Source organism: Podospora bellae-mahoneyi, chromosome 6 (genome assembly GCF_035222275.1).
Source record: "Podospora bellae-mahoneyi strain CBS 112042 chromosome 6, whole genome shotgun sequence".
Classification (NCBI taxonomy): domain Eukaryota; kingdom Fungi; phylum Ascomycota; class Sordariomycetes; order Sordariales; family Podosporaceae; genus Podospora; species Podospora bellae-mahoneyi.
The window spans coordinates 2,451,443-2,471,608 of NC_085885.1; the positions used below are offsets into that span (position 1 = coordinate 2,451,443).

The 20,166-nt window shown below is 53.8% G+C and overlaps 7 protein-coding genes across 7 annotated transcripts; 6 read left to right on the top strand and 1 right to left on the bottom strand.

The window, feature by feature from the left end:
* Positions 1-46: 46 nt before the first annotated feature.
* QC761_600290 (uncharacterized protein) lies at positions 47-3,161 on the bottom strand. Its single transcript, XM_062880491.1, has 2 exons — positions 1,193-3,161; positions 47-1,130 (listed from the first exon to the last, which is right to left on the bottom strand). Exons 1-2 carry the CDS (start codon positions 1,829-1,831, stop codon positions 399-401), a joined length of 1,371 nt encoding a protein of 456 aa, XP_062729687.1. The 5' UTR covers positions 1,832-3,161; the 3' UTR covers positions 47-398.
* Positions 3,162-4,084: 923 nt separating this feature from the next.
* Positions 4,085-6,825, top strand: QC761_600280 (uncharacterized protein; the record flags this gene model as incomplete). Its single annotated transcript, XM_062880490.1, is given in 4 exon segments — positions 4,085-4,243; positions 4,300-4,593; positions 4,648-5,503; positions 5,519-6,825. 4 exon segments carry the CDS (start codon positions 4,085-4,087, stop codon positions 6,823-6,825), a joined length of 2,616 nt encoding a protein of 871 aa, XP_062729688.1.
* A 722-nt stretch (positions 6,826-7,547) lies between these two features.
* QC761_600270 (uncharacterized protein) lies at positions 7,548-9,566 on the top strand (the record flags this gene model as incomplete). Its single annotated transcript, XM_062880489.1, has 4 exons — positions 7,548-7,954; positions 8,035-8,231; positions 8,288-8,390; positions 8,445-9,566. 4 exons carry the CDS (start codon positions 7,548-7,550, stop codon positions 9,367-9,369), a joined length of 1,632 nt encoding a protein of 543 aa, XP_062729689.1. The 3' UTR covers positions 9,370-9,566.
* Positions 9,567-11,126: 1,560 nt separating this feature from the next.
* On the top strand, positions 11,127-12,952 carry QC761_600260 (uncharacterized protein; the record flags this gene model as incomplete). Its single annotated transcript, XM_062880488.1, has 4 exons — positions 11,127-11,478; positions 11,591-12,070; positions 12,122-12,589; positions 12,646-12,952. The coding sequence occupies exons 1-4, from the start codon at positions 11,330-11,332 to the stop codon at positions 12,950-12,952; spliced, it is 1,404 nt and encodes a 467-aa protein (XP_062729690.1). The 5' UTR covers positions 11,127-11,329.
* A 282-nt stretch (positions 12,953-13,234) lies between these two features.
* Positions 13,235-16,910, top strand: QC761_600250 (uncharacterized protein; the record flags this gene model as incomplete). Its single annotated transcript, XM_062880487.1, has 3 exons — positions 13,235-13,329; positions 13,402-16,483; positions 16,537-16,910. 3 exons carry the CDS (start codon positions 13,235-13,237, stop codon positions 16,834-16,836), a joined length of 3,477 nt encoding a protein of 1,158 aa, XP_062729691.1. The 3' UTR covers positions 16,837-16,910.
* A 145-nt stretch (positions 16,911-17,055) lies between these two features.
* Positions 17,056-18,337, top strand: RIP1 (Cytochrome b-c1 complex subunit Rieske, mitochondrial). The gene is made up of 4 exons (XM_062880486.1): positions 17,056-17,531; positions 17,644-17,732; positions 17,812-17,962; positions 18,028-18,337. The coding sequence occupies exons 1-4, from the start codon at positions 17,267-17,269 to the stop codon at positions 18,207-18,209; spliced, it is 687 nt and encodes a 228-aa protein (XP_062729692.1). The 5' UTR covers positions 17,056-17,266; the 3' UTR covers positions 18,210-18,337.
* Positions 18,338-18,991: 654 nt separating this feature from the next.
* Positions 18,992-19,924, top strand: QC761_600230 (uncharacterized protein; the record flags this gene model as incomplete). The annotated part of the gene is made up of 1 exon (XM_062880485.1): positions 18,992-19,924. One exon carries the CDS (start codon positions 18,992-18,994, stop codon positions 19,922-19,924), a length of 933 nt encoding a protein of 310 aa, XP_062729693.1.
* Positions 19,925-20,166: the final 242 nt, after the last annotated feature.

The window sequence follows — 20,166 nt, forward strand, 5'->3', positions numbered from 1 at the left end:
ACAATCAGAAATGGCTACAAAACAATCACAACTAAAGACATCAAAATTGACACATATCAGGTATCATTACTCCCCTACATCTACTTTAAAAACTCGTTGGTATCCAGTCGCGCGCAACAAAAGTAACGCTTGATAACACAAAAGAAATACCCCCTTCCCACAAGAGAAGAAAAAGAAAGAAAAACGCCGCTTCCGACCCAAGGCCCAACAATAAGAAAAATGCCCACCATTAACCCCTCCAATGACCATGCCCATGCCCGATCCTTTTTGGCCATGAAACCCTCATGAATACTCCAAAGAAGACATTACCAGTTATGAGTTATGAAGGAAATGTTTGATGTAAAAGGAAAATGCCAAAAACTCCAAATCGATTTCCCTCCCAAACACCGTTGAAATGCTCAGCTCAGGTCAGTGGAGCGCAGCCGAAAGAAGTACCAACGGCACCCGTCTCGTAGCGGATTGTGATGTCCTTGACAGCCGAGTAGGTGCCGAGCCCGAGAATGACCATGCCCACAATGAAAGCCACCACGTTGAGCGCACCCAGCGTGATGTTCCATAGCGTCCACTTGCCCTCCTTGATGAACATGAACCACATGATGGCCGGGAAGTAGAATGTAAAGCCAGACAGGAAGATGGCAGCGCAGATGGCCAACAGGGGCGAGAAGAAGGGAATGGCCTCGGCAACGACAAAGGCGACGATTGTGATGGCGGCATCGACACCAATCCAGGTGATCCAGCCCATGGGGGTGTTGACGTAGCGGATAACCGAGTCCTTGAACCACTTGCCATGGATGTAACGGGCGCAGACAACGGTGTTGATGCTGCCAGAGATGTAGATGACGGGCAGGGCGACACCAAAGGCAACCTTGGACATGGTGGGGCCAGCTGAGAGGAGAGCAGGGGCCTGGACATCGTGACCAACAAAGGCGAACACGAGGGCACCGGTGAGGGTGTAGAGGATGATCTCGAAGATGCCGAGGGTGAAGATGGCGCGGGGATAGTCGGCTGGAGTGTGCATCTCGTCCATGAAGCTGAACTGGCAAAGCGAGTAGCTGTATGCGAACACAATGTTGGTGACCGCAATGAAGCCCTCGTGCAGCGTCAAGCCCTCCTTGGGGTAGGCAGACCAGCTGACAGCGGCCAGACCGCCGTCAGCGTTGGCCGACTGAATGCCGGTCGCGATGATAGTGACACCGATGGCACCAATGATGGAGACGAAATCGATGTATCCGAGAATGGCCATTTCGGAGAAGGTGGGCGGGATGGCCAGGAGGAAGAGGAGAATGCCCGAGACGACGGCAAATACGACAGTGCAGGCGCCATTGTTGGTCAGGTTGCCAAACATGATAGCTCCCGTCAAAACGTGGGAGGCGGTGGTGAAGGTGAGCTGCAGGACGAACATGAACGTCATGATAATGTACCCCCACTTGCCAAACATCATTCTGCCGGCGTCGGTGTAGTGGGCGATGTGGGGGTACTTGACCTTGACCTGACCGACGACATAACTGCAGTACATGGCCAAAAGACCCATGCTGACAGAAATGATGACGCCGAGAATCATGCCCAGTGATGCGAAGGCGGCCGGAAGACTGAGACTGCCCAGGGCGACGGCAGTCACGATGAGCACAACCGTCAGGCGTTTCCATCCAAGCTGGTGGAAAGCGGCCTCACCCTCTGCCAGCTTCTGTCTCTCAAAGTCGTAGTCGGCGGCACCCCTGTTGGCGCGGACGTCACCCTCCATGGAAGAGGCATGGCCGGAGCCGGTTCTCTCGATACCGGCCTTCTCCTTCTCGGCAAGGCTCACGCCCGTGCTTGGAGTGATTTCCGCCATATTGAAAAAGCCTGTCGTCCCAATACTAGGTAAACGACCGGCCTGCTGAAGCTGTTGAAACTCGACAGGAGCGTGGCGTGATGGGCCGGGGTAGTGCCAGGTAGGGCGATGTGGGGATGGCGAAGTGGCGGACGGATGTGTGAAGAGTGAAGAGAGAAGAACCGAAGTCCGTGGGGAGATGGACTTTATGAACAAGTGTTGCAGGTCAAAAATTGTTGAACAGAAAAATGACCAGGACAAGCACCATTGACACAAAGCCAGTTCCCAAAATGTGTTCCGGATTGGATGGAGAGCCGAACTGCTGGGGAAGCAGGGAAAAGAGAGAAACTTTAAAAGAAAGCGTCAAACCTCAGTTCCAAGCTCGAGTCAGGCAACGGCAAGCACATCCCTACCATGCCGTTCATGCTCCGGCCGATCTCGGTGAACGAATTGAGGCGCGGGAACACCGGCAGGGACGTCCCATCGCCACCGAGGGGGATACCCCGATGGTTATCCCGATGGCTGTTGCTGGCTGGCCAGTATCATCAGATGAGCAGCTGTTCACCCAACGGCCCCGGAAAGAGCTCTCCCCAGATTTCGTGAGTAACCAGTACCGGTCCAAAACACTAACTTCCATTACCCAATGCCGCAGGGTCTCAAGGGCTTCGGGCTATCCTCACACGGTGTGCTGTCAAGGCCAGGACCCCTCTGCAAGCCCTAGGCTGTCCTTGCTCCTGCATGTCGCAGACGGAGTTCATGGCCGGCCGGTCCACCCTCCCCGCATGAAGCATCTCTCCCACAGGTTCTAGAAGATGAGAAGCGGCAAACGGCGTATCTGGAGAAGCCCTGTGTTCATGTGGCGGCTCGAGAATGTGTTGATTGTGGGGGCGCGGTAGCGGACATTCCAATGTGTGTACCGGTAGACGAATTGCCGTGTCACTGGGAAAACACCATAGGGCAAAAACGGTTCATCTCGACATGCCAGGAACCAGCAATGAGCCAACTGCCAGTAGCGCCGGTACTTTGGTAGCTGATGTGGTGACGACACTGTGGGGACCTCTCAAACGCAGAAAAGGCGCCGTCTCGCCAGCCTCACGCCGATGTCCGCGGCAAAGCTTATTTTCCTCCTGATGGCCAATGCCAATGGCTGCGCTTGCACCGAGGAGGCACGGAGGTAGCACCCTGAAAAAGCTTGGTTCAACTGCGCTGTTCCGGACTGTCTGCGCCGTCCCCAGAGATCGTTGGAAGAGCCCAAGGTGTTAGATGGACCGGGATTCGCATTCTGGGGATCCTCGATGATTCCATCTCCAACTCAGGCGGTGAAAATTGAGATGGTCGGCAACGTGCGAGATCGGTGTTGTCTGTCCAGGATCCCATCTCTCGTCCGCTGGGGGAGGCGGTGCAAACCCCAGAATGCAACTGCCAGTCCCCACCAGCCGCTGATGGGCGAGGCTTTTGTTGATGACCAATGCCAAACTTGCGAAGAAAACATTTAGTCACGGTTTGCTTGGGACCTGTCGTATATGTTTAATGTAGCCGCCTTGGTCTCTTGGAGTCTCTTGGGCACAGCAGGCCCAGATCTTTCGGGTGATCGTCTCGGGAGTCCACATTTTGTTTTGCCTTCTCAACATGTCTCTGAGTCATCGAGTAGACCGGCACTTGAGAGGTCTGTTGTGAAGCTGAGAAAGAACGGGAGAGCGGGCCATTGTTGAAGGTGGAAGAAGCCAAGAAGTTGGCTTCAGAAGCCGTGGAAGCATCCAATATTGACTTCATGCAAGACGCCAGGAAGTGTGCGCTTGGCACACATTCCCGAATCAAGTGAAGCCTGGGCATTGATAAGATCACAACCCTAACCCTTCGTTGGAATGGGGTGGCGCTATCTGTGGCTGAAGCGAAGCAAAGTGTGGCGCACATGAGGCTTAGCCTCCACATTGAAAGTAAACAAACGGACCGTGTTCTAGCCAATCAACGACGTGTGGCATTTTATTGGCTGCGGCTTCCCTGCTCCCCCTCCAAATGTCAATGGATCCCACAGTTTGACTTTTGACACCATCACCAAACACGCGACTTGGGCCGACGATCCAAGCCTTCCTCGATTGGCCCGTGATTGATTATTATCTGATATCGCCAGACGACAATGTCCGTATGTTATTGTTGAGGAGAAACGAACCCAACCCATATTCCAGTTAGCGGTAGCGGTAGCCGACTCGATCGCGTCTTAACTCGCGACAAACCCTCGAAACTCGACCTCTCTGAGCAAACAACCACACAAAAATGTCTATGATGGACTCGGAGGACGTGTTCTTCTGCCTTGAGAACCGGCTGGCATCGTTCCAGGCAACACAGCCTGCCTCCAAAGGCAGAACCTCCAATGCAAACTCTCGCGGTCCAAAACAGCTGCAATGGCCACACAAAACCCTCTCCCCTGTCGCGGTAAGCTTCCTAGCTGATTTCCCTCGGGGTTTCAAGACTGACTTTCGCTGTGATAGTTTGCAAAAGCGGGATTCTTCTTCGAGCCATACCCGCAAAGCCCCGACAATGTTGTGTGCTTTTTGTGCGACAAGTCACTCGACGGGTGGGAAGAGCATGACAATCCTCTGGAGGAACATCTGAAGCACTCGCCAACGTGCGGGTGGGCCATCATGGCAGCCATCGAGGCCGGCATGGGCAACTATGGGAAGGTACACCCTCTCGACCCGTTCATGGTCGAGGCACGCAAAGCAACGTTTGCCGGCAGGTGGCCCTACGAGACCAAAAAGGGCTTCAAGTGCAAGACTAAAAAGGTAGGAACGACGAACCCTTGACCGTTGGCCCAAGACTGACTCGCCGGAACATAGCTTGTCGAGGCCGGCTGGAAGTACACACCATCGCGGGAGGCGGAGGACATGGCCACGTGCGCCTACTGCCAACTCGCCCTCGAGGGATGGGAGTCGGACGACAACCCATGGGACGAACACTACAACCGTGCGCCCGAATGCCCATTCTTTACTCTCATCAACTCGCAACCGGCACCAAAGAAGTCGGGGAGAGCCAAGACAGCTAGACCCTCCAAAGCCTCGCGGCTCTCGGTGCAGTCCATTGCTACCATCGCCACTGGTGCCTCCGACTTGACCTCTGTTGGAGACCTCACCCTCGACCAAGACGACAGTGTTATGACAACTGCGTCCGCCATGACTCAAGGTGCCAAGAAGACGACAAAGGGACGCAAGGCGACTACTGCAAAGGGCCGGAAGACCAAAGCAAAGAAGGAAGAGGTCGTCGAGATACACGAAGACGAACCGCAAGTAGAAGCACCTCCACCAAAGCCCGCCAGAGGACGTAAGCGTTCTAGCGACACAATGGAGGAACCTTCCATGACCAACGCCGAGGCTCCAGCTCCCAAGAAACGGGCCACACGCACCAAGAAGAACGCTGCCGTAGAGCCGCCCGCAGCACCACAAGACGTTGATATGGTCGATGTCATTGAGCAGCCACCACCCCTTGCCAAGAAGAAGGGCCGGGGGCCCACCACAAAGTCCCGCAAGGTCTCGCAAGCCTCGGTCCAGTCGGAGCCATTGGATGTGCCAGATGACGATGAGATTGAGCGCCAATTAGAAGCCGATCTCGACCGGTACGAAGAGCCAGCTCTGGAAGAACCAGTCGTCGAAGAACCAATTATCGAAGAGCCGGTTGTCGAAGAGCCAGCTGCTGCAGAGCCGGTTATCGCAGAGCCGGTTATCGCAGAACCCGAGGTGGAAGCGCCACGGCCAAAGACAAAAGGAAGGCCCAAGATATCTACCACTGCACGCAAGACAAGTCAGGTGGCGGAGGAAGAGAGCAGGATACACCCCATGTTCGACGCAACACCTGCGGAGCCTGACGAGGCCGAGATCGATGCCGAATACAAGGCTCTTCTCGCCGAGGTTGATCCAGAACCAGAGGAGCCAGAGGAGCAAGAGATCATGGTCCCGAAGAAGGGACGGAAGGCAGGGACTCGGAAAATATCAAAGACGAAGAAGCCTAAGGAGCCTGTGGCCGAGTCAGAACCTGTGGATGAGATCGCAAAAGCTCCTGCGCCATCAGTCGGTGATGTCCAGTACCCAACCCTTAAGATGGAGGATGCCGTTCCAGAACCTGAGGCCAAGTCAGAGCTTCAACCAGAAGAAGTTGATCCGGATGCCAGCAGCGGTACTGTTGTAACCCAGCCTGTGAAGAGGGGTCGCGGTCGTCCCTCGAAGAAGTCTTTGGCTGAACGGGCATCTCTCGAGGCACGGGCGTCTCTGGAGGTCCGGGCATCACTCGACGCACGAGCGTCCGTCGAGGACGTCGAACCGGCACCAGCCCCACGACGATCATCTGCCAGAATAGTCAAAGCTCGCGAGTCTGTTTTAGCGAAGGCAACGACACCAGAACCGGTCCAGGTTGAGAAGAAGCCTGCCAAACCTCCAACACCACCACCCGCCCCAGTTGTTGAAGCTGCACCTGTCCTACCGACCCCGATGAGAACCAACAAGTCTCTTCCACCACCTCCTCCTTCATCTGCCAGCCAGCACCCATCAACGCCGAGAACACAACCCAGCCGACGGGCGAAACAAGCAACCATGTCCCCTTCGCCGTCGCCGCAATCCTCGGATGCAGAAAACACACGGCGATCGCTGACCAAGACAACAGCTGTTAGCGTCGTCTCCAACAGAGTTGCGCTAGCACCAGTTGTTGCCACCCCGAGTCGGAGTTCCCCGTCGAAACGAGCTACGCTGGGCGGACTTCAGAGTGCCACGCCCTGGCAGCCGACAGATCTCGAGATGGTATTTTCACCATCGAACAATCCAAACAAGGAGAATGGTGTCTCCCGGTTGCTGAGCAAGGGCAAGGACTTGACCAGCCCTGAGAAGGGCATGACGGTGGAGGAGTGGATTTACCACAATGCTGAGCTGGCAGAGCAGATGCTCAAGATGGAGTGTGAAAATATGGTCTCGGCCTTTGAGAGGGAGGGTACGAGGGCGATGAGGGTGTTGGAGGGGCTGATTGTTGAGTAGATCAAGGTGGTGTGGGTTAGCGAGGGTTCAGGGTGCATGGAGCATTGCTGGCACATTAATAAGGCGTTGTTTGGGTTTCGGGTGGTTTTGCGCTTAGGGTTGTTTAGCTGCTCAATCAAGGGTTATTGTGTTGTATGTCTCAGACTTTACCTCATCCACACGAAGAACTCATCAAAAGAGGGCGTATTGGAAGCTGCTGAATGTGTGTCAGCCAGAAATTATTGGACGCCACTCATGATCAAACTGCGGCTTTTCTCCCTGGACTTCACCACACCTTGGTGTGTAACACCCCGCATGCTAGACGAATACGCTCGGTACGCTCTTGTGGTTGGAGCTATATGATTGGAGGGTCGACGGAGATCAACATGAGCATGCATGAGCATTTGATATGTGCACGGTGCATGCACTCGCACCAACTACGAAACATCGAGTGAGAGAGCTGTGCGAATGATTACAGGTGGGAGTCGGGCTTGACAATCACTTTGATCATACATGGCAAGCCCTCCCCACTCAGGGATAGTTGAGCAGTGAAATGCACCTAATATATGGCTCACACCCTTCCACACGAGTTAAGGTATTCATCCATGTTATATCGTTATATCTACCACTGGGTCCCTCGCCCATGACCACTCCGTTGTCAATCTTTTTTGGCCACCCCATCTTACTCTCTCTCCTTGCAAATCCCTTGAAGAAACAAACCACCACCATCAATCACCACCATCATGTCCCACATCACCCTCTCCCTCCTCCTCTCCCTAACAGAACTAACCCTCTCCCACCTCTTCCTCCCCACCTTCCCCATCCCTCCTTCTTACCTCCTCCCCCTTTTCCTCGCGCATTACCTCCCCTTGATAATCTACTCCCTCTTCCTCCACCCCTTTTATTTCTCCCCGTTACGCACCCTCCCCACACCTGGGGGAAACCTCCCCCTGCTAGGCCAAACCCTCACCCTCCTCCGCGCAACCTCCCCCGTGCAAACATACGTTGATTGGGCCAACCGTTACCCACGTGCCCCGTTTATCCGGTTTTTGGGTCTGTTCCATTCAGAGATGGTACTAGTTGCCAGTCCGGAGGCGCACAAGGAGGTGTTGATGACGCACTGTTATGAGTTTAAGAAGCCGGATATCATGTACAGGTTTGTTGTGCCCGGGGTTTCTTGTGGTTTTTTTTTTGGGGGGGTGGGGTTTTTTTTACTAAGATGATGCACAGGTTTATTGGGGATTTTGTCGGGAGGGGGTTGTTGTTTGCTGAGGGAGGGGAGCATAAGATTGCGAGGAGGAGGTTGAATGGAGTTTTTGGGGTTGGTAGTGTGAGGAGGGTCATGGGGGTGCTTTGGGGGATGGCGGGGGGGTTGGGGGGGGTTGTGGAGGGGATGGTAGGGGAGGAAGGGGAGGGGGTGGTTGATGGTGAGTTGATGGTGAACGCTAAAAAACGGGAAGGGGGCTGATGAAAAAGGAAACAGTGAATGAGCTTTATGTCAAGGCTACTATTGATGTGACCGGAGCGACGATTTTGGGGGTTGAGTTGGGGAATTTGAGGGGGGAGGAAGAAGGGGGGGATATGGAGTATGTTATTCAGACTTTCGGTTTTGGCCATGTAGGTGCTGATATAGAGGGTAGCTTTCTCACCTCCTTCCGCCGCGTCTTCCAGCAGCCCCCGCTTTCCGCCCTCATCTCCTTCATCAACCTCTTCCTCCCCATCCGCCGCTTCCTCCCCATGGAGGCCAACCTAGGCTACCTCCGCGCCTCGGCACAACTCCGCCGGATGACCCTCGACATTGTCAAGAACCGCGTCAAAGAACTGGCTCAACCGGACTATCGCAACCCTGTCAGCAACGGAGCTGACTTGCTCACGATGATGCTAGAGGGGGAGATGTCCCTCAGCAAAGCCGGCGACAAAATGACAGAAGACCAAATCACGAACGAGCTGCTGACCTTCATCGCGGCGGGGCATGAGACCTCGGCTAATGCCCTCCTGTGGGCGAGCTATGTCTTGGCTGTCCACCCTGACATACAGACGCGTCTCCGCAGGGAAATCACATCCCATTTCGAGGCTGGCAAAACCCCGACTTATGAGCAGCTGGAGTCGCTTGTTTATCTCCACAACTTTTGCAGGGAAATCCTCAGGCGGTATTGTCCTGCGTTGATGACGTTTAGGGAGGCACTGAAAGATCTTACCATTTGTGGCACTTTTATCCCAAGGGGCACCGTACTTCTTCTCCTCCCGGCGGTGGCCTCACGGACGGCCTGGGTTTGGGGGGAGGATGTTGACGAGTTCAAGCCGGAGAGGTGGGAGAATTTGGCAGGGACGGAGGCGGACAGCCCTTATGCTTTTGGGGCGTTTATGCATGGGCCAAGGATATGCATAGGGAAGCAGTTTGCCATGGTTGAGTTCAAGGTTTTGGTTGTGGAGCTGGTGACCAGGTTTGAGTTTGGGATGACGGAGGAGTTGAAGGGGCTTGGGGGGAGGGAGCCGAGGACGACGAACCCGGGGATGGGGTATGTTCCTGCTGGGGGGATGAGGGTTCAGTTTAGGAAGATTTGATTCTTTTTTGGGGTGTTGAATCGAATATTTTGTATCACCCCATGGACGGCATTACCGGTGACTTTGGGGGTTACATGAACATTTGGAGTCTGATTTGGACACCGGTTGTCAAGTTGAGCACTTATTTCTAGAAAAAATTTCCATTTATGATACTGTGCAAGCTGAGAAAAGAGAAGAAAAGCTGTGAGAATACCTAGGAAACAGACACAAAGGAAGTTAGATGAGAGGTAGTGTGAAATGCCCAGTTCATAAATCCAAATGCCCCTTGTCAGGCCTTCAAATTCGGTCTTGACCATGGCTTTCAAGATCAAGCCCTGACAAGTATCTTGCCGGTTACCTAAGTCCAGTGGTTACAGTGCCTCTCTCCGAGACCATTCACCAAAATATTGTTTTTTTTTTTCGCATAAGGGATTATTTCTCTCTCCGCCCACTTGGTGCTTCATCCTAGTCCATCATCCTAGTCCATCATCCTAGTCCATCATCCGGAAGATCTCCCGGACACGCTTCTCTAGCGTGTCTTCACCATCTTGGCGTCCGGAAAAATATCACCCATTCGTGGCTTCTTCAGCCGAGCTTGGTTGGCTAGCCACCAAGGCCCATGACGGAGAGCGAATAACGTATCGCTCAAGCCAAATGGTGGGTGGACGGTACCTATGGAGCATGTCAAAGGACCGGGAATGCGGGGCGCCAGACTGGTTGAAAGCGGTGTTGTGAGGCCGAGTCGAGAGAGGCCCCGACCACGCCTACATGATAAAACTACCGGAACACGGTTTTAGTCGTATATCGTCCACCGCGGCCAACGGGAGACATGGAGACGGGGGTTTGTAGAAGCGATGGAAGTCGACTTCTTGGAGCCAGGGTTGCAAGCACCTGACGTGTTGGTTGAGGAAGGGAAAGCCCGCAAGGTATTTCGAGAATGGCTAAATAGGTAGGTAGAATACACCACAGGAAGGCATCGACATACCCTAGAGGCGGAGGAAGCAGCGTCATGTGAAGGTTCAAGTCTCTATTGACCTCTACCATGGCCTTTGCTTCTTCGCCGCTGATCATGAAAAGCGGTGGTGCCGGGTCGTGGCTTTATTACAGGAGGGTGAATAGCAAACACGACGGGTAAAGACAAGGTTTGCTTGGCCACCCCAACGCGTGCTGATTCGCCGGCTATTATTCCAAACTTGAGTACTTAAGGTAGGCTATGAAAAGGGTGCTAGGTTGAGAAGATGGTGAGATTGAAGTAATTGGTGAATAATCGTTAAAAGCAAGTATATATGAAAGATTGGCAAAGCAGTGGGCTGTTGCTGTGAGCAGCATAAGTCTGTGCTTCAATAGCCGATGAGCATCTCAGGGGTTTGTTTACATGCCCCTGTTTTCCTCGACTGCACGCCATATTCAGGGGCTGAGCTGATATGTTGGCTTGTACAACACGGTCTAGAATAGACGTGTCTCCGTGGAAATCATATACTGAATATTCATCTTGCTTGAAGAATTTCCATTTGTGCTAAAAAAAAAAAAAAAAAGCCATTTTTGTGAACAAGCACACGAGCGGATCACAGCAACAAAAGCAATCGGCAACGCTAATATCCCCAGCGTCGGCCCGAGCAGCCACCAAGCCGAAGCATCCGCACCGAAAGAGGGGCAACCGTCTCCACTACGAAGGAAGGATCATCCGATGCAAAGAACCAAGAACCCGAAACTGGCTCTCTATTTATGAGAAGGGGTTACATTGAATAGCGAATGAAGTTAAACGTAGCAGTAGATTAAAATAAGGAGACGCATGTTAAATACTCCTCAGCTAACCCCCTGACGAGTGAGTCAACATCGTGACAAGGTGTTAGTCCATCACCACCAGACATAAAGTCAGCACCTTTGACTCCATCGATCCGAACTTGAGCAAATCCCTTATACACATCCCCCTCCCCTCCATCGTCAACAAAAACAAACAAAAAAGCAAAACAAAACAAAAATGCAAACCTCCTCCCAAGACATCGCCGCCACGGCCACCGAGTTCGGCATCTCCACCAGAGGCGCCTACAACCAGCTCTACATGCGCGGATGGAGCTTTTTCGAACAATGTCTAGCAACACCGTGGTCACCCGCGACTCCCGATGGGGTGTAAGTCACATAAACACACACACATACACACCACACACGCACACACATACACACACATACGCACCCAGCCTCAAGACTCACACCACTGACACCATACCCACACACACACAAGAATCAACCTAGGCGTGGCAGAAAACTCCCTCATGCACAACCAAATCGTCAAATTCATTAAGCAAAACACTCAAGTCGACCCAATCAGCCAACTCACCTACGGCAACGGCCCTCGAGGTTCCCCCCGTCTCCAGCGTGCCCTAGCCAGCTTTCTGAACAGAAAGTTCTCACCCCTTGAGCCGGCAAAGAGTGATGACATCATCGTCATGGCCGGCGTGACGCCCGTGATAGATGCTCTGACATGGGCGCTGTGCAACGAGGGGGAGGGAATCATCATCCCCCAGCCGTACTACACTGCTTTCGCGACCGACATTCCCGGTAGAGCAAGAGGGGTGATAATCCCGGCCACGTTTCAAGATATCGAGGGATACAAAGGGTTTGACGATGTTTTTGACGCGGAGATGAACGTCCAGGCTCTGGAGACGGCCCTCAGAAATGCTGAGAGCAAGGGCGTCAAGGCGAAGGGGTTTATGCTGGTCAAGTGAGCACCTCTGGCTTTGGGTTGGGGTGTAGGTACTGACTGTTGACACAGCCCGCACAACCCGCTCGGGAGATGTTATCCTCCAGAGACGATCAGGGCCATCGCTGGTTTTTGTCAAGCTCATAACCTCCACCTCATCAGCGATGAGATTTACGCTCAGTCTATTTACAACAACCCAGACGCCACAGACGTAGTGCCGTTTACATCGGCCCTCGCGCTGGATCTCCCTATTGACACTCAAAAACTCCACGTTGCGTACGGCGCAAGCAAAGACTTTTGCGCCAACGGCCTCAGATTGGGGATGCTGCACACCCGGAACAGGGGACTGATGGGCGCGATGGCGAGCAATGCCATGCTTGGCTGGCCGCCGTACTTGGTGCAGGACATTTGGGCCGCCATGCTGGAGGACACCGATTACACTGACGAGTTCCTGGGGAAGAACCGGGAGCTGCTGGGGGAGTCATACAAGGTTGTGACGGATTTTTTGAGGGAGCAAGGGGTGGGATACTATGGGAATTCGTAAGTCATCACGGATGAGCTAGTGAGGAGAAATGCTGACGATGGGATGGGGAAAGAAACGCGGGTATGTTTCTTTGGATAGATCTCAGACGGCACTTGCTTGGGAAGAAGGAGGGTGGACAACCGCCTGAGTTGAGGGTTGGGAAATTGAGCCCGGCTGATTTGGAGAGGTATCTGGAGAGGGAACAGCATATTTGGAAGGTTTTGGGTGAGAATAAGATCTTGTTGGCTACGGGCAGTGTGTTTGCGAGTGAGGAGCTGGGGTGGTTTAGAATGACGTTTAGTGCGTCGAGGCCGGCGTTGGAGGTTGGGTTGGAGAGGTTGAAGAGGGTGTTTGATGCGCTGAAGAGAAGTCAACTGTAAATACAGCGGAGGGTTGGCTGGGTTGGGTCGCGTGTTGCGACGCGCCGCCGCGGGGTCAAATGCAATTAAGGGAGATAAGCGGGAACAAAAGTGGTTGAGCTTAATCTTATCTCCGACAATTGATTGCATCACCAATTCAACTGATCGTTCGTTCGTCCTCCACTTCAAGCAGAGCCGCAAAGCTCTGCAACAGCCCTCCCTATACTGCCGCTTCTTTCCGTCTTCTTCTCTTGTTGTTTGCGAGCGATATTGATACCCAGATCCGAGATTGTTTCCGTCATAATGGCCTACATCGCCCCAATCCACCGGCCAAGCAGCGTCGACCATGCCCTGCTCGCCAATGTCTATTCAGAAGAGGAGCAGAGCTTGGTTCTCTCGTGAGGATTCACCCCCTTCTTTCGTTCTGTATACTACCAAAACCGAGTTTACTAACAGATATCGGAATGCAGACGAACAAACCGAGTAGAAGTATGGCGCCCCTCCCCCGACGGCCTCCTCTCCCAAGCCCACACCACCAACGTCAACGGCACCATCGCCATGCTCCAAAAACTCCGACCAAAAGACGCCGAAACAGACCTCTTATTTGTTGGAACCGACCGCTTCGAGTATTTCACCCTCTACTGGAACCGGGAAACGTCCCAAATGGAAACCACGAATGCGACCCGCGACCCCGGAGAGCACTTTATGCGCAACTCGCAGTCCCTCGACAGAGCGATTGTCGACCCGTCAGGACGGTTTATCGCCATGCACCTATGGGAAGGCGTCATGACGATCGCCCGCCTCGGCGCCCGCAAGACAAACGCGGCGCAGCTGGACTGGATGGGACAGATCAGGCTGGCGGAACTGTTTATCAAGGCCTCGACTTTTTTGCATAACGAGACCGGACACCCGACGGTTGCTTTTCTTTACCAGACTAGCGCTAATGCGCAGGATTCGAAGCTGGCGACGTACCGGCTTACGTCTGACGACAGGAACACGGTGGCCAGCGAGTTCAACGCGCAGAAACACAGGATCATTGATATCACGATTGCGGATGCGGGGGCGAATATGTTAATTCCCGTGAGGAAAGTGGAGGAAGAAGTGAAGAGGCACAACTTTCGCAATACGGGATCGGCTAAGCCGCATCTTGGGGGGGTTGTTGTGGTGGGGGAGACGAGACTGCTCTATATTGATGACGTGACAAAGGCGACGGTGGAATCGAAGCTTGACAAGGCGAGCATTTTTGTCAAGTGGGCCGAGTACAATGTTCAGACGTATTTCCTTGCGGATGACTACGGCTCGTTGCACTTGTTGACGATCAACACGGACGGGGCGGAGGTGAAGGGGATGGCCTTGACCAAGATTGGGGTCACGAGCCGGGCGAGCGAGCTGGTTTATCTGGGGAATGAGATGCTGTTTGTGGCGAGTCACCATGGGGATTCGCGGCTGTTTCAGCTTGACTTGAGCGCGGATAAGCCGGCGGACAAACCTTTCCTGACGCTGATCCAGACAATATCGAATATTGGGCCGATTATGGACTTTGCGGTGATGGACATGGGGAATAGGGGGGGGGAGGATAGCCAGTTGGGGAATGAGTACTCTTCGGGGCAGGCGAGGATTGTTTGCGGGAGCGGGGTTTATAAGGATGGGTCGTTGAGGAGTGTGAGGAGCGGCGTTGGGCTGGAGGATGTGGGGTTGTTGTTGGAGGATCTTGGGCAGCATGTGAGGGGGGTGTTCTCATTGAGGGGGGCGGTTGGGGAGGGGAAGATGGACACGCTTGCTGTGAGCTTTTTGACCGAGACGAGGGTTTTCCGGTTTGACTCTGAGGGTGGGGTGGAAGAGGTGGAGGACTTTATGGGTTTTGGGTTGGATTGCCAGACGTTGTTGGCGAGGAATCTTGGGGGTGGGATGATTTTGCAGGTTACGACGAGGGGGGTTGTGTTGGTCGATGCTGAGAGTGGGGTTACGGTGGCGACGTGGGTGCCTCGGGGTGAGAACACCATCATCAATGCTTCTGCGGACGGGGAGTGGCTGTTGTTGTCGGTGGAAGGGACGGGGCTGGTGTCGATCAGTACTGCTGGGAACGAGCTGCGGTTGGTGAAGGAGAAGGATATTAGCCAGCAGGATCAGGTTGCTTGCATACATGTTGCGCCGCAGTTACAAGGGATCGGTGTGGTTGGGTTTTGGACCTCAGGGACGGTGTCGATTATTGACTTGAACACACTTGAGCCAATGCATGGGGAGTCACTACGGCAGAGCCAGGACGACGCGTCGATACCTCGGGAGGTGGTGCTTGTTCAGGTGGCTTCGCCTAAGGTGTCGGGGCCAACGCTCTTCGTCGCCATGGAGGATGGCCATGTTGTCACGTTCAACATCTCGGCCGATTTTGAGTTTTCGGGGAAGAAACAGGTTATCTTGGGTACACGGCAAGCCAGGCTTCACCTCCTGCCGCAAGACAACGACAGCATCTACAGCATCCTGGCCACGACGGAGCACCCAAGCTTGATCTACGGCGAAGAGAACAGGATAGTATACTCGGCTGTCACCGCAGAGGAGGCCATGTTCATTTGTCCTTTTGATACAGAGGCATTCCCCGATTCGATCATTGTGGCGACGGACACACAGATCAAGATCTCCAAGATCGACCGCACGAGACGAACACACGTTCGCGAGTTACCCATGGGCGAGATGGTTCGTAGGATCGCCTACTCGCCAAAGGAAAAGGTGTTTGGTCTGGGTTGTATCAAGCGGTCGTTGGTGGACGGGGATGAGGTTGTCCAGAGCTCGTTTAGGCTGGTGGATGAGGTTATTTTCCAGCCTGTCGGTAAGACTTTTCAACTTGAGAGGACAAATTACGTGGAGCTGGTGGAGGCGGTTGTCAGGGCTGAGCTTCCAGACTCGTATGGGAATCCTGCCGAACGGTTTATTGTCGGGACGAGCTTCTTGCCTGACCCGGATTATGCCATGACTGGTGAACACCGAGGGAGGATTTTGGTGTTTGGTATTGATGATAACAAGGACCCCTACTTAATCCTGAGCCACCTTACCAAGGGTGTGTGCAGGTGTCTGGAAGTCTTGGACGGGAATAAGATTGTGGCTGGGCTGGCCAAGACGGTGGCGATTGCGAGATATGACGAGACTTCTACGACGACGGCAACGTTGACGAGGCTGGCTTCGTACAAGCCGTCGACGCATCCGATTCAGATTGCGGTGCAGGGGAATATCATCGGGGTGGCGGACGTGATGAAGAGTATGACGCTGGTTGAGTACATGCCTGGTGACAAGGATAGGCTGGTGGAAGTGGCCAGGCATTGGCAGTCGGCTGCGGGTACGGCGCTGTGTCATGTTGATGGGGATGACTGGCTGGAGGCGGATGATCAAGGGAACCTGATGATGTTGAGGAGGAATGCGGATGCGGTGGTGATGGAGGATAGGAAGATTATGAGCGTGACGGCGGAGATGAATTTGGGGGAGATGGTGAACAGGATCAGGGCGGTGAGGGTTGAGACGAGTAGGGGGGCGATGGTGGTGCCAAGGGCGTTTTTGGGGACGGTAAGTCGCTCGGTGGTGTCCAATATTGAGACGGTTATGCTAACAAGAGACAGGTCAATGGCGGGATATACATGTTCGGCACCGTTGCGCCCGAGGCTCAGGACTTGCTATTACGATTCCAGGAAAAGCTGGCGAGGGTTGTACACACGGCGGGGGAGATAGAGTTCAACTGCTACAGGGCGTTTAGAAATGCAGAAAGGGAGGGGAGCGAGCCGGTTAGATTCCTAGACGGGGAGCTATTAGAGCGGTTTCTAGACCAGGACGAGGCAACGCAGAGGGAGATTTGTGAGGGTTTGGGGCCGAGTTTAGAGCACATGAGGAATGTTGTGGAGGAGTTGAGGCGGATGCACTGAGAGATATCCGTAAAATGTACATGAATTGATCTGCTGTCGATGTTGATAATGACCCTTCTTCAGTGAGACTCTTCATGAGAATGAGTGATGTCAGCAAGCATGAGTGTCCTGTGGATAGTGTAGTGTAAAGCGGGCTTGGCATGTCACGGGAAGAATCGGAGTCCTCGGGCTCTGTCCAATCACCAGCCAGGCAATTGCAAATTAGCTGCCTCAGGCACGCCACCTTTGCCAGATATTTGACATTTGGTGCACAGGCCAAGTTCACAACTGGTCGGGAAATGTGGGAACAGCTCGGCCCAGAGAAAGCGAAAGTGAGACTAACCAAAAAACCTCAGTCCACGGACGCCGACGTCGACTTTGTGTGTCTCTCTCTCCTCTCTCCCCTCTACCTACCACCAGCGCTCTTTTTTTTAAAGAAGCAGAAGCAACAATGGCGCCCCTCTCGACCGTGACGCGCGCCCTCGCCCGGCCCTCCGTCCTGCGTGTTGCTGCCCGCACCATCTCGACGACCCCGGCCGTCCGCGGCGACTCTTCCTACTCTAGCCCTTTCAAGGGCGAGAGCAACAGCACCAAGGTGCCGGATTTCTCAAAGTACCTGTCGGACAAGAAGCCGAGCTCGAATGCGCTGATTAGTTATTTCATGGTGGGCACGTTGGGTGCGATCACTGCGGGGGGGGCGAAGAGTACCATTCAGGGTAGGTGATTTTGGGGTTAGGAAAGGGTGGGGGGGGAGGATGGAGGGGAGTCAATTGGATGGATATGGGGTTGGTTAAGAAGGGGGAGGCTGACAGTGTGGTTGCTATACAGAGTTCCTCGTCAACATGTCCGCCTCTGCTGACGTCTTGGCTTTGGCCAAGGTTGAGGTTGATTTGAATGCCATTCCCGAGGGCAAGAACGTAAGGATTCTTTCTCTCTGGAGAATAGTTGGGAAGGGATAGGAAGGTTGGCTGACGGAGAAAAAACAAAAATAAACAGGTCATCGTCAAGTGGAGAGGCAAGCCCGTCTTCATCCGCCACCGCACAGCCGCCGAGATTGAGGAGGCCAACAACATCAACGTTGCGTCGCTAAGAGACCCCGAGGCCGACAGCGATCGTGTTCAGAAGCCTGAGTGGCTTGTCATGTTGGGTATGTCAAGACATAAAAAATAGGGGGGAGGGGGTGATGGATGATGCTGACAGCAACACAACTAGGTGTCTGCACACACTTGGGCTGCGTCCCCATCGGCGAGGCCGGTGAGTACGGCGGCTGGTTCTGCCCCTGCCACGGCTCCCACTACGACATTTCGGGCCGCATCAGAAAGGGTCCTGCCCCTCTGAACCTCGAGATTCCCGCGTACGAGTTCCCCGAGGACGACAAGCTGGTTATTGGTTAAACGCTTGCTACTTTGCTGCGGTTTGTTGCGGAGAAAATAAAAAGCGAGCGAATCGATAGAAAGAGAGAGAGAAAGAGAGAGAAAGAGAGAACCTAAAATGCAAAAACTTGTATATTCTTGTCCACCACCAATGCGCAGGTTTTCTAGAGGGGTTAGGAGGTTGGGGTAGCTGGGAGGAGCTGACATTGAAATTGTTGTATTAGTACCATGAGAAGGGGAGGCGGTGGTTTGAGCAATATTGATAGACGTGTCAAACAGACAGATGAGAGAGAGTAGAAATGGATATACTGGAGACTCAAGCACGCAGGGAATTTTGAAGTTCCCTGCTGTCCTTGCCAATGCTAGTGAGTGTTTCTTTGGCTCAATATATGGCTCAACTTTGCTGTTCATGGCTGGCGAGGACTGAAAATTGTCTTGTATGTTGAGACAAAGCACCCACGCCGCTTTGTTCCAGCCTAATCAAGTCGACAACATGAGTTTTGGTGGCAGGGTTCCGGAAACGTGCCTCTTGATGAAAGAAGCGGTTCGGAGTTAGTTGGCTGTTGACTATTACGAGAGTGGTGTTGTTAAAGTATCCTCTCCAGCCTTTTCCGGTGATGATGGTTAACCCCCCTTTTAATACGGGAGTTTATAGGACTGGGACGCAAGTGAATCTCTCTGCTCAAAAGTGAACCTCTAGGGGTTCTCGTCAACAAATACGTTGTCTGCTCTTTTCTTATTGTGGTAGCCCTCCTGGTGGGATACGCCAGCAAATACCCCTTTTTATAGGTACATCCATCAACATGGCCTCCTCCTCCTCCTCCTCCCCCCGCCGCGCCCTCCTCAACCACGTCCACCAACTCCGCACCTACCTCTCCTTTTCCCCCGAGCAAAAAGCCCGCCGCCCCGTCCCGTTTGTCCGCTGCGACATCTGCCGCTCCGAAACAGACGAGATCGTCACCCCCGCGACCCCCGGCTCGGCATTGACAACCTTCCCCCTCAGCCCGACGGACCGCGTCCGCGCTGGTCTTGTCTTGCCGTGCGGCCACATGTTCCACACCGAATGCTGGGACCCCTACCCAGCCACGTTCCGCGGCAAGGGCGCCATCACCTGCCCGCGCTGCCGCCTCCGGCTCAACTTCTCGGGGATGGAACGCAATAGATGTGCTGATCTCCCCTGGCGGTACCACATGCCCGAACCGGACAACCCCAGCTGGAAGTGGGAGATTGAGAAAATCCCAAAGACGGCGCAGGAGTATATCCTCGAGGGGAGGGAGGCCGAGTTTGAGTTGGGGGCCATGTGCAACGTTGACAGGTTGATCGGGGCGAGTTTGCTGGGGGAGAATATCGAGTTGGAGAGGGACTTGATCGAGGGGAGGGGGGAGAGGGTCGAGTTGAGCAAGTTGGTGGACAAGGTGAGGGCGGATGGGTGGTTTTTTGAGGAGGAGATTGATCTTGCTTTTCCGGGGTGGTTGCCGAGGATGGAGGTGGGGGATATACGACAGGAGCCGCCGAGGGGGGAGGAGGAGGCTTGGGTGGAGGGGCGGTTGAAGAGGTTGATGAGGAGGGAGGGGTACACTTGGAGGGGGGAGCCGCCGCCGGGGAGCAGGAGAAGGGGCCGTAATTTGTGGAATATGAGTGGGGATTATGATGAGGATGATGAGGATGATGAGGAGGAGGAGGAGGAGAAGGAGGAGGAGAAGGAGGATAGTGAGATGGATGATGAGGAGGAGTAGTGAGGGAGGGAGGGAAGGGAGGGAAGGGAGGTTGGTGTTTTGATCTAGAACCAAGAGATGTCTTGTGTGTCTGTTTACACACACTCTTCTGGCCCCTTTGATACCCCAAGTGCGGTACTAATCCACATGAGATGTAAGCCCCAGCTCCAAGACATTTCACACCAAATGTCACACTTGCAAGATTCACACTTCACCAAAAAACACACAGACAACAGAATAGTAACTATTCATTTCCGTTTTCA